General features: G+C 40.7%; 1 protein-coding gene across 1 annotated transcript in view; it reads right to left on the reverse strand.

The window, feature by feature from the left end:
- The window catches only part of rhpn1 (rhophilin, Rho GTPase binding protein 1), an 81,605-nt gene that overhangs the window by 24,295 nt on the left and 43,840 nt on the right, over positions 1–13,470 (reverse strand). The window contains exons 7-9 of the mRNA XM_052023700.1: positions 10,159–10,325; positions 4,986–5,173; positions 2,459–2,615 (exon numbers count right to left, since the gene is read on the reverse strand). Of these exons, the coding sequence (XP_051879660.1) occupies positions 2,459–2,615; positions 4,986–5,173; positions 10,159–10,325 (512 nt within the window). The remainder of the gene's footprint in view (positions 1–2,458; positions 2,616–4,985; positions 5,174–10,158; positions 10,326–13,470) is intronic.

Genomic DNA, 13,470 nt, shown 5'->3' on the forward strand with positions numbered 1-13,470 from the left:
AAATATTAACTTTCCAGGCATCTCCGCTTTCATGTCTATTGTTTATTCGCTGGGGCATGCAACCTTCATTTCCTTTTTGAAATCCAGCCAAGCTTTCAGTCCAGTACATATGCAGTTCATTAAGACTAGCTAACAATCCCAACTAGTTTTGCTTCCTCAACAAACTTGTAAATATGACATTTGGTCCATCAGCCAAATTGTTCATACAGATTGTAACTAGCTGTGCCCAAACACTGATTCATGTAGTACCTGACTAGTCTTAGACTGCCAACATGAGAAATCATTTATTTCCACTCTGTTTTCTGTCTGCTAACCAATTCTCAATCCATGACAATGAATGATTGGAGGAACTGGATTGAACACTTGTATGTGTTTACACATATTACACATGTATGTGACCATGTTTCAGGCAAAATTCACCAACAGTGTACTTAACGAGAGCTACCAAGAACATTGTTTTATCAGAGTCCTCAAAGATTAGCTAATTTATTTGGATAACCTGCTCCAACCCTCAAGTCCCAGAGCACAATTGCTATTTCATGCATTCTAAATCACTGTCCACTTCCTATTCCAACAGAGGCCAATTTTTTCAATTATTATGCCTTTTCTCTCCTAAATTCCCATCTGCAACATACCTTACTTTGCTACCAAATTCACCTTGCTTTCAGGGGCATTTTTAAAATTTTGTCCTCTTATGTCACCAGTTCCCATCTCATCCATTCATAACATGCTCAAAGGCACAATTTTATGGAAGAAACATTGCATAAATACATGCCCCTGTCAACATCATTCTTCAGCTGCCTGGTGAATCAAGTCATATTTTACCTTTTCTCCATAGGGTGTAGGGTGTACAAAATGGCAAACCAAAATCATAATGGTACTTCTGTTCAAGGTGGGTAAGAGAGAGTTAAATTGATCTTTATCTTTTGCTTCATCTTGGGGTGGAAGGAAGTGGAGAGGTTCTATTTGTTTATTTAAGTATTCAGTCCAGGAGTTCATTTAGTGGAGAAAACAGTGGTCAGTCAGTTGCAATGTCAGTTCACATCAACATCAGCTGCTAAGTGTTTGAAATGTGACAACTCAGAATTTTGACCATTTCCCCAATCACATTCACCATCCCACAATAATTACACAAACTACAGAACAAAAATATAAATTAAAACCCTTTTTCTGATTAGTATGGTGCTTGTGCATAAATTAGTAGTTATCCACAGTTGAGATACAGCAGGGCACCCATATGAAACATTGTAGTTACTGAAAGCAGAATCAAAAGGTTAGAATTCAATCAACTATCATCAGCAGGATATGCTCACAGGGAGGAAAAAAAAGAATCACATATCCAGTTTTATGTGAAAGTTATCTGAAAGTCATTGGCAAGTTTTGCCTGCTCAATTGGCTCTTCACCTTGAGTCCATGGAAGATGAATAAATCTTGCTTTGCTTCATGCTGGCTTTCTTTACGGTTGCAGATGCCCCCATGACCTCAGTCCAGTGATGTTTCATTTAGATCAACTGAATGCGGGTGTAAATTAATGTCATAATCCAGAAATCGATCTGCACCATAAAAGGTGTCCCAAGGACTTGGATATCACTGATTACCAGTTACACACTTTCTTTAATGTGATGCAAGTATAAGGTTGTCCACAAGATGGTATTGGTACCTGCAAATAGGAGCCTGGGAGGTGTGGGTAATTGCCTGAGTTCAGGGCCTGAGGGGAGAGTATCGAGAGGTTGATCCAGAGGGGGAGTGAGTACAGTATGGGGAAGGGGTGATCTTGGGAAGTCATAGGGGACATTGGTAGGGCAGGCAGGCACAGCAAGGAGAGCCCTGAGGAGAGCAGCTATCTGGATCAGGTTTGCTGCATTATGCTGAAAACTGCACCAGGAGCCTCTTAAACAGCCCTGCTGCCTTTGCAGGTGTCGTGTGGAATCCAGAAGTTCAGTCTTTGGAACAAAACAGACCAATTTCTCAATAGTGAGGCACGATTTGTATCACAGGCATAGCAATGAATCATGACGGGACTTGTCTAATCGACTTTCTGGAGTGCTGCAATTCGACATGGAAATGGTTATAATGACACTCTGGAAGTAAGGAATTTTCAGAAGAGTAACTCTGGAAAAAGAATAGAACAATACTGTATGCCTCAATTTCTAAGCACAAATTTATAATAATAGAAATGTTATATTTTCATGTGAACCTTTGTTATGTTGAATTAAAATACTCTCAAGCAGGGGCATTGCACAACACTCCCAAGTGGAAACAGATTCTATCAACAGTGTGACCAAAGGAATTAGAGGAATCATTCCAATTAGCCAGTGCCTTTTACCCCACTTCACTTAATAACTATATTTGCTCTTGTACTCACGTTCAGTGCCAAAATTAAACATCCTTTCTTTCGTATCAAACATTGTATCAAAACATCAATCACCAAGTGCAGTCAACTTGGTAAAATACTTACTTGAATGGTCACACAATGCAATAGCGGCAAAATAGTGTGAAACTGCTTTGAAGTACTCAGATTTGACCTGAACCATAGTTGTCCAAGAGAATGGAACATAGTCTTTCACTGGGGGTTGTGTCATTGTCTGATAGACCAAGGAATAAACATCAGCCACCTACATAGCAACATGAGGAATAACAGCAAAAAGACATGTTACTATAACTACAATAAATGAACTAAACACATCACATCAATAAAATGGTACCATTTGGTTCCTGTCAGTGGATTTCCCAAAAACATGGAAAATGAGAACAATGGAAGTCGGAGTGAGATGCTGAGAAAATGCAAAGTATATACAAACCCTACCCATTCACTGCCAGTTGAAAACAATCAACTTAGCCAAGACACAACACTCTCCAATGTAAGGGCAGAAAATGCACCACTTGCCTGTGAACTTCCAGCTTCCCCACAATCCCAAAAATTATTTCTAGCTGAAACAGAATTTTTCCCATATTTCTTTTAATCTAATTGGTGAATTCACTGCACATAATAACAGTGTCTTCTATGGTGGGGAGACCCAATACAGATTGGGTAACAGCTTGAAGCAGAAACAACATTTCAGAATGGGAAGAAGTGAGAAAACAAGCATGTTTCAGCATTGCTGCATTGTTGAGCATTTCTGGCATTTTCTGTTTTTATTTTGGGTAACAGCTTGTTGTACCTCCAACTTAGTCTACAAACATGATCCTGAATGTCTGGTCACTTGACTCTAACTCTCCATTCCACACCCACTCAGATTATTTTCTTCTTGCCCTCCACATTGCACCATAAAAGCTCGCAGCAAGCTCAAAGAACAGCACCTTACCTTTCAACTAGGCACATTATAACTTTCCAGACAAAATGAGTTTAACATTCTCAGATTCAGCCATTCCCATTTGCACCTCTTTTATACTAGTTTTTGCTCCTTATTCCATTACCAATGTCTTTTGCCTTGCACCATCATCTCTTGTTATTTGATCATACCTGCTTTCCTCACTATCATTGACCTTTTATTTTTGCTCTTTCCTCCCCTTCTTCCCTCTTTTCTACATGTTAAAAATTATTGGTCTCAAAATTCTCAAATGGGAGCAAAGAGCTGTTAACATCAACAACTACTTCAGTCATGGGGCCATTGCTGCAAAATTCAATAGTGCCCAACATTCAAGGCAATAGGTGCCACTGAATTTTTGTTGCCACTTCCCTCCATATATTATGCAGTTCGTGAAGGAAAATCCATAAGGTTCAGGCCTGGGTCAGGTATGGGAGACAGGTGGCAAGAGTTAAGGGCTGGTGTTCAGCGGACAGGGGAGGTGGGGGGCTTGCTAATTGGAACTTTGTTGTGAGGGGTAAAAGAAGAGATTTAGAAAATCAGGACTAGTTCAAATCTGGAGACTCTGATGGTGGCGGCAAGGAGAGGGACCAGAAGCTGCTTAAGACAGCAGCTCGCTAACATCTTCTTAATGACAACTTGTGAAAATCCATAGCTTCCTGAAAGTGGCGACACAGGTGCATAGAGTAGTGAAAAACACATTTGGTATACTTGCCTTCATAGGCTGAGGCATTGAGTATAATAGTTGGGATATCATGTTACAGTTGTACAAAACATTGGTTAGAACGCACAGAGTATTGTGCACAGTTTTGGTTGCCGCACTACAGGAAGGATGTGGAAACAATAGAGAGAGTGCAGAAGAGATTCACCAGGATATTTCCTGGAATGGAGGGCTGTAGTTATAAGGAGAAAGATTGGATAGACCGGGGTTATTCTCACTGGAATGTAGGAGGCTGAGAAATGACCTTAGAGGTTTATAAAATTATGAGGGCCATAGATAGGATAGATAGTCAGAATTATTTTCCCAGGGCAGGGGAATCTAGTACTAGAAGTCACAGATTTAAGGTGGGAGGGGAGAAGTTTAAAGTAGATTGGAGGGGCAAGTTTTCTCACAAAGAGGATGATGAATATCTGGAATGAGCTGCTAGAGGAAGTAGTGGAGGCACTTATACTTACAATGTTTAAAAGGCACTTGGACAGGTACATAGATAGGAAAGGTAAAGAGGGATACAGGCTTTATGTGGGCAAATGGGATTAGTGTAGATAAGCATCACAATTGGCATGGACGAGGTAGGCGAAGGGCCCACTTTTTGTGCTGTGCATTTCTATGATTCTGTGAACTAGACGTGGGCAAAAAATTGCAGGGCAGGCTAGGAATGCTCACATCCCATAAATAAACTTAAAAATTGCAGAAAGAATCTCATTAGAAAAGCACCTTAACAAGCTCTGAATAATTGAGTGAAATAACTTGAAAAACCAAATCTAAATTAGAACAGACCTCAGGACATTTACTTACTAAACTAGTACAAAAGGCTGGTTCTTTCCGTACATTATCAGTGGTTCTTTTGTAATTGATTCCCATGGTAATGGCCAATGATTAGCATTTTTGCCCAAAATTTGCATATATGATGCAAACAGAATCAATGTACCCACACTATTATTACTTTAACACCTTACCCTTGCAGCTTCCTGTGCGCTCTGTAATTGTATCAAGAACTCATCCTTAGTTCTTGCCAGCATCACATTTTCAAAGACACATTCCTGTACCTGTGCGATCATCAGACGCACCAGCATGTTGAGGGATGGTGTGCTCATATCAAGGCTTGGTGCATTGGAGAAGTTTTCTTTTAAGTAGTTCAAAGCACCTGGTGAGGATAGACATGATATATTTGACAACTATGAAATACTGTATAGTCCTTGCATAATATGTGCAGTTTAGATGCATGGCAGGTGAGTTTTTGAAGAACATATAAACCCATCCTTTATACTTTGTGTGGCCAAATGCTTAACCTGTATTTTTTTTGGTAACAATGGTGGCATAGGAACTTTGCTTTGATCACCAAAACTCCTCAGTCTTAAGCACTGGTCCACAGAGGATTTTAGTACAGGAAGCAAGTTTTGATCTGTCTCTTAACTGTTTACCTACTTTTCCCTTAAAAGATGCATTAGTCTATGCCAAAGCATGTCATGCTTCAAAATTGCATAAAAACAATTTAGCAACTGGAAATCATGTCATAGAGTGATAGAAAAATACAGCATAGAAACAGGCCCTTTGGCCAACTGAGTCTGCTTTGATCACTACTCATTTATGTTAATCCTACATTAATCCATTTTCTTTTTATTTGCCTCCACATTCTCATCAACTCCCCTCAGATTCTACTACAAGGGGAAATTTACAGTGGCCAATTATTCTACCAACCTGCACATCTTTAAGATGTGGGAAGAAACCAGGAAGTCCAGAAGAAACCCACATGGTCACAAGGAAAACATCCAAACTCCAGACAGCACCAGAGGTCACCTGTGCCACTCTGCTCCTTGCAGGGAACAAAATGGTTTGCCCGAAAATAAAATTGATTGACTCATTCCACTCTTTCAAATAGCGTTGTGTGGTCTTTAATATTCATTTAAGCAGGCCAATAATACTTTTGTTTAATTACTCATCCAAAGGACAGCATCTCTGACTACTCAGCAGTTCCTCAGTAACATAATGTAACGAGGGCTCAGGCTACATACCCTGTAAACACAGGAGTGTAGTTTGAACCTACAAACATCTGACTTGGACAGAGGAGTGTTGTCAACTGAATCAAGCTCAGAGGGGTTTTACCTTGCAATTTCCCTATATTTCTCCTGCTTCTGAAGGTTCTAGCTTTTGCTATTGTTCCATCAATGGGCACTATTATACCTCTATAGAATCACCTGGAAGTTGAGCCAAATGATCTTGCTCGGCATAAAGAGAACTGATTGAAACTAAAACAAAAAAAAATCAACGGCTGGAAGAACTCAGTGGGTCAAGCAGCATCTGTGGAGTCAAACAGATGGCTGACATTTCTAAAAGGTATAGATTGCATGACAAAGCCAACTAAATTCTCTTCTTGTCTGTTGAAGAACCATACCTCCCAAGATAACAAGTATCAGATACAAGAATCCTTACTAATTCTCCCCTAAATTGGGTAAACACAAGCTTTCCTGGTTGAGCAGCCAACTCTACAGACACTAAAGAATGAATTTACGATAGAGTCATCTGTCACTTAGAGCCATACCAGATAGTTTGGACAATAATGAAAGATGCTGAGTTTGCTACTCCCTACTAAAAGGTGTAGTTACTTTAGTGTTTCCTGAAAACAAAACTTCTCTTTGCAGAAGAAATCATTTGATGAGTCTTCTTACTCTTTTTTTTCCCCCTCCTGCTTTAGGGAATAACAACATATTAATGTGAGAAATTCCGTGTATGTGAACTCTCATCTAATAAATACATGATACAATGGCCAAGAAATTATACAGCACAGAACCGTATACACGATAAACAATAGAATTTTATTGAAAGCACACTTCCTGATTTTTCATCTGGTTCCACATTTATTTGACATGCAAATGCAAAAAGATTACCTTGTGCAGTGAAGTCAAAGGCTGTCCAATATTTAATACAATATTATTTGTGCAAAATTGTACGGTGCAAACAAAAGGTGCAAGTTTCCTAGATTAAAGCAAGCCTGAATAAGTGACTTGGATGAGGAAGTGGAAGGGTGGGTTAGTAAGTTTGCAGACGACCTGAAGGTTGGTGGCGTTGTGGATAGTGTAGAAAGTTGTCGAGGGATACAACAGGACATTGACAGGATGCAAAGCTGGGCTGAAAAGTGGCAGATGGAGTTCAACCCGGAAAAATGTGAAATGATTCACTTTGGAAGGTCAAATTTGAAGGCAGAATACGGGGTTAATCGCAGGATTCTTAACAATGTGGAGGAACAGAGGGATCTTGGGGTCCCTCTGTTCCTCCACAAATCCCTCAAAGTTGTCATGCAAATTGATAGGGTTGTTAAGAAGGTGTATGGCACGTTAGCCTTCATTAGTCGGGGGATTAAGTTCAAGTGCCATGAGGTAATGTTGTAGTTCTATAAAACCCTGGTTAGACCACACTTAGAATATTGTGTTCAGTTCTGGTCACCTCACTATAGGAAAGATGTGGAAGGGTGCAAAGGAGATTTACCAGGATACTACCTGGATTGGAGAGCATATCTTATGAGGATAGGTTGAGCGAGCTAGGGCTTTTCCCTTTGGAGTGAAAGAGGATGAGAGGAGACCTGATAGAGGTGTACCAGATGATAAGAGGCATAGATCAAGTGGACAGCCAGAGACTTTTTCCCAGGGCAGAAATGGCTGACACGAGGGAGCATAATTTTAAGGAGATTGGAGGAAGGTACCGGGGGATATCAGAGGTAAACTGTTTTCTTCTTTTTTTTTTTACACACAGCAAGTGGTGGGTGTGTAGAACGTGCTGCCAGGGGTGCTGGTTGAGGCAGATACATTAGGGACATGGATGACTCTTAGATGGGCACATGGATGATAGAAAAATGGAGGGGTATGTGGGAGGGAATGGTAAGATTGATCTTAGAGTAGGCTAAAAGGTTGGCACAACATCGTGGGCTGAAGGACCTGTACTGTACTGTGCTGTTATGTTCTATGTTTAACTGGCAGTTGATCCTTGCTAAAGCATTACATAAAGGGATACTAAAAATACCTGGGTCATAGGTGTGAGGCAACCATCTTTTTCCACATGGGTTCTGCTTATGTTCTTTTGCAGTTAGCACAGTCACCTTCTGCACCCCCACCTCCCCCATTTGCTGTCAACGTCCTTGGGGTTCCTGATAGTCTTGGTGACCAACCTCTAGTCTATACCACGATCAGTTGACCAACACTTCCTGTCACACACCACTCCTATACTCCAATTTTCAACCTGACCAGTCCTAGTCTTGTCCCGAAACAACCACCTTCCTGCTCCCCAATTATCTTCCTGGCTGATGTCACCCCAATTCCTATAATCCTCTTTTCCTAACCACAGTCATTGCTCCCCTTTGCTTCTCCCTCCTGACTTTGCTTTTCCTTATCCACTATCTCCTCATCTGAACCTGACCCCAAGCTCAAGAGGATGGGAGATCAAAGAGAAAAAGTGTTTAGGCAATCTTTGTACTGTACACTTGACACCAACACAAAGGACTGCTCTAGTGTAATGAAACAGTGTTACCTGGAATTGCTCATTCCAGCCAGTCACTGTCTACAAGAAAATATTTAAAATAAATGCATTTCTCTTTCCTGTAATGCTTGATTATTACATGTTCTCAAAAGTTCAAGAAGGCAGCTAATAAATTTTGAAGACCATAGAATTTTGTACTTTCAAATGCTTTCAATTTCTTGTTACTGCAAAAAAGTTGTGAGGATGCTGCTGCAAATTCCAGATCAAATTAGCAGCAATAGGAACTTTTAACAAGTATTAAAGATGATGAACAAACAAGGCACCTGATAAGATGCCTCCTGTGGAACTTCTCACTATTTATAATGCACAATATATCCCTTAGGGATTGTGCTTGTCCAACATTTCTACATCTTGAAATCTGAGACATGGAAAAGCAATGTAGCTCAAGCAAAATTTCAAGTCCTCTGAACCACTGAATCCTTAGGTTAGGCTCAAGGAATATCCAATAATTGTTCCTAAAATTATATTTGTAATTATAGGTCTTAAGACAACTCCACGCCAACCCCTGCCCCCATCTTAAGTGGTCTTCAAGCAGGAGGCTAAGGTCTCACCATCCCCAGACCAGCAACTAAAGTACCCCAAGGAATCCCATCGAGTTCACATCTCTGTAATATCAGAACTTCCAGCATGTATCCAGATGGAAGAAAATACTCACTTGGAAAAATACACTGATTGGTTATCTGGCATTTTGAATGCTTTTGTTAAGCACAAGATTACCAACAGCTGAAACTTACGATGAACCAAATCTACGCAAAAGTTAATCAAATTTGTACTTGTATTTTCTTTTCTGTCCTGAACTCACATTCCTCTTCTTCCCTCTTAGGATGTCCTTTAGGATGATTTGCATCCATTCTGATTTTGTGGCAACTCCCACAGATGGGGCAAGAGGTGCCAGATGGGGTAGGTAGTTGTGAAGTGATGTGCTCTCCATGTTGTTTACGTAGAACTTCTGTGTGCTTCTCATGTATGGATGAAGGTTCTCGATGACATGTTAAATGTCCCTTTTCCACTTTCAGTAGTCATAGGTCAGAGATTCCCTGAGTAGGTGGGGATGCTGCATTTCTTCAAGGAGGCTTTATCACATTCTTGAATCTTTTCTTCTGTCATTAGTAAGTGGTTAGTTTCCAGGCCTAGAGCTTTTGCTTCTCAGCTTCTCTACCTAACATTGATTTTCTCATCTGTACTGTCCCACAGCAGTTTACCGAAAATTTAACTCGTAATCAACAAAATGAAATCAATATCACTATACAAAATCCTAATATAATAGCTGCAAGATGTAGTATATATTCACATGAATCTCAAAACTTCTATTTTACTCCTAAATTTACTTTTAGTTATTAGGTGTCAACATAAAATAAAATAAAGCCTGAGATTTGGGACAAGAACACTGAAATAAGATTGATTCTGGAAGTAAAATAATAGAATTGGAAGATATTACTTTCTTTAAAAACAAAAATTATCTTAGCAAATTCTGTGGCTCATTAAGTGGTTGCCAACATGACATACTATTGGTTATACCATTCAATCCTCAATTCAACTGCTTAAACAGTAATTCAAACAAATGTTCTCCTCAGCAGTTCCATCTATTCAATTCAAACCTACCTGCAGCCTTCTGAAAAGCATCAATAGCTTGATCAATGCCTTCCTTGGTGGTTCGGTCCTGCCGTGCACCAATCTGTGTATATAGTGCGCCAATATTGAACAGTACACTTCCCTTTTCAAAAGCCAGAGCCCGTTGATAGGAAGGAACACCAGTCAAAGAGTCATACCTATCAAAATATTGATAGGTAAATGGAGAGAGAAAAAAAAACTTGGTTAACAGATCACTTGACATGCACAAACCATTAAACTGCAAAGCCATTCAAGATGCTAGTTATCTCATCTGTCTGGATCTTAGATATTCTCTCAAGAACATCTTATATGCAGGAGTGTGCTTGTACTGTCCAATGGTGAAACCTGAAGACGGACAGCATAAACCACTTGTGATCTAAAATTAATACTGTTCCTTCTAAATATGCTCAGACTTTCTTTTCTTCAGACTGATTCTGGTCAATATTCTAATGCAGTGTCTCAAATAGCATAAAAATGTCAAGTTATGTCCAATCCTACTTCAATATATTATCCAAGCAAAGTGATGGAAGGTATTGGTATATTATTGTCACTTGTACCAAGGTACAGCGAAAAACTTGTCTTGCATACCGTTCGTACAGATCAATTCATTGTACAGTGCATTGAGGTAGTATAGGATAAAAATAATAACAGAATACAGAGTAAAGTGTCACAGCTACAGACGAAGTGCAGTGCAGGCAGACAATAAGGTGCAAGGTCATAAGGTAGATTGTGAGGCCAAGAGTCCATCTCATCACATAACAGACCCATTTAATAGTCTTATAACAGAGGGATAGAAGCTGTCCTTGAGCTTGGTGGTATGTGCCCTCAGGCTTCCTGTATCTTCTGCCTGATGGGAGAGGGGAGAAAAGAGAATGTCCCAGGTGGGTGAGGTTTTGATTATGCTGGCTGCTTCACCAAGGCAGCGAGAGGTATAGACAGAGTCCATGGAGGGGAGGCCGGTTTCCATGATGTGCTGGGCTGTGTCCACAACTCTCTGCACTTTCTTGCGGTCCCAGGCAGAGCAGTTGCCATACCAAGCTGTGTTGTATCCAGATAGGATGCTTTCTATTGTGCATTGGTAAAGGTTGGTGAGTGTCAGAGGGGACATGCCAAGTTTCTTTAGCCTCCTGAGGAAGTAGAGGTGCTGGTGAGCTTTCTTGGCCGTGGCATATACATGGTTGGACCAGGACAGGCTATTGGTGACGTTCACTCCCAAGAACTTGAAGTTCTCAACCCTCTCAACCCTAGCACCATTGACGTAGACAGGTGCATGTACACCACCCTCTTTCCTGAAGTCAATGACCAAATCTTTTGTTTTGCTGACATTGAGGGAAAGGTTGTTGTCATGAGACCATATCACTAAGCTCTCCATCTTCTTCCTATACTCCGACTTATCACTATTTGAGATACACCTTACTACGGTGGTATCATCTGCAAACTTGTAGATGGAGTTAGAGCAGCATGTGCCCATGCAGTCAAGAGTATATAGGAAGTAGAGTAGGGGGCTGAGGATGCAGCCTGTGGGACACCAGTGTTGAGAATAATCATGCTGGAGGTGTTGCTGTCTATCCTCACTGATTGTGGTCTGGTGGTCAGAAAGTCAAGGATCCAGTTGCAGAGAGAGGTGTTGAGTCCCAGGTCTCGGAGTTTAGTGATGAGTTTACTTGGAATTATAGTATTGAAGGCAGAGCTGTAGTCAGTAAACAATAGTTTAACGTAGGTGGTTAACTGTCCAGATGCTCCAGTGATGAGTGTAGGGCCAGGGAGATGGCATCCACCATGGACCTGTTTCAGTGGTAGGCGAATTGCAGTGGGTCGAGGTTGTCTGGGAGGCTGGAGTTGTGGACTGAAGGGCCTATTCCTGTGATGTACTGTTTTATGTTATATGTCACTCTCAGATTCTAGCATTCACTTACACAACCTAGGGGCAATTTACAGTGGCCAATTAGCCTACCAATCTGCATGTCTTTAAGATGTGTGGGGTAACCAGAGATTCTGGAGAGAACCATGTGGTCACAGGGAGAACATGCAAACTCCATATGGAGAGCACCAGAGGTCAGGATTAAACCCAAATCTCTGATGAAGTGAGGCAGTGGCTCTACTGGCTGTGCCACAGTGCCGCTGGTTAATTACAGCCTTGGGCCAAGCACGGATCAAGCAGCTGAATTCCAGAAGTGAGTGGCTGCTTTTTATCAAGATAACATTTGATGGGGTGAATAAATGAGGGCTCCATCAATGGGAATCAAGAGGAAAGCTATTCACTGGCTGGAATCTCACATCATGCTAAGGAAGATAGTTGTGATTAGTGTAATTTAAACCCAAGGTCATTACTACATCAAAGGAATAACCAATTTCAGTTGTTTCATAAATAACCTTCCCTCCATTACAAGATTGGAAGAAGAAACTTTCACAGACACGGACTTTAATTCCACTTGCACATCCAAGATAATTCAAGTATACCAGTCTTGGATGCAGCAAGATCTGGACAACATTCAGGGTTAAGTGTTACTTGAAATTCACTACCTCATAAGCCCCTGAAACTATCTATCCTTCACATTTAACAGAATTAACATTGCCAAGAGCCCAACTGCGATCACCTGTCATGTCACTTTGATCAGAAACTTAACTGGACCAGCCATATAAAGACTGTTTACAAAGGAGGGTCATAGGATGGATTTCTTGCAGTGAGCAACTCACCTACTGGCTCCCCAAAATCTTTTGCATGTTGTGTGGATGGTGGAATGGAATATTCTCAGCTCAAATTAATGAATCCAGTTTCAGTGATGCAAGAATCTGTTCACCATCCAGAACAAGGCAGTCTGCCTGATTGGTGCCTGCCCCACCTGCCACCTGAAAGACTTACTCCCTCTGTCGTTGGAGCAACATGGCTTCACAGTGCATCATCTTGAAAGTACATTGCAGCAGTTTACCAACAATTTCTTCATCAGGATCTACTAACTAGTTGGACAAGGACAACATGTGCTTAGGAATGCCACCAACTGCTAGAACCCCTCCAAGTTGACTTTGAAAGACATGGCTGTACCTTTATTGTTCAAAGATCCCCCTGCGAGCATCTTCATTAATTTCAATATTTAACCATCAATATTTGCGGGAAAAAAATCAAAATTATAATCATGAGCCCATTTATTCAGCTGTAATAATTTCCAAATCCTCATTCCTGATGAACTTATTGTTTTATTCTGTAGCTGTTCATACCCTGGGCTTGAAGTAAAAGACTGGAACTAATGTGGTGCTTTATCACATCTGTCAGAAACATTGCAAAGCTCTGCGCTATTGATCAAC

Source organism: Pristis pectinata, chromosome 9, assembly GCF_009764475.1.
Source record: "Pristis pectinata isolate sPriPec2 chromosome 9, sPriPec2.1.pri, whole genome shotgun sequence".
Taxonomy (NCBI): Eukaryota; Metazoa; Chordata; class Chondrichthyes; order Rhinopristiformes; family Pristidae; genus Pristis; species Pristis pectinata.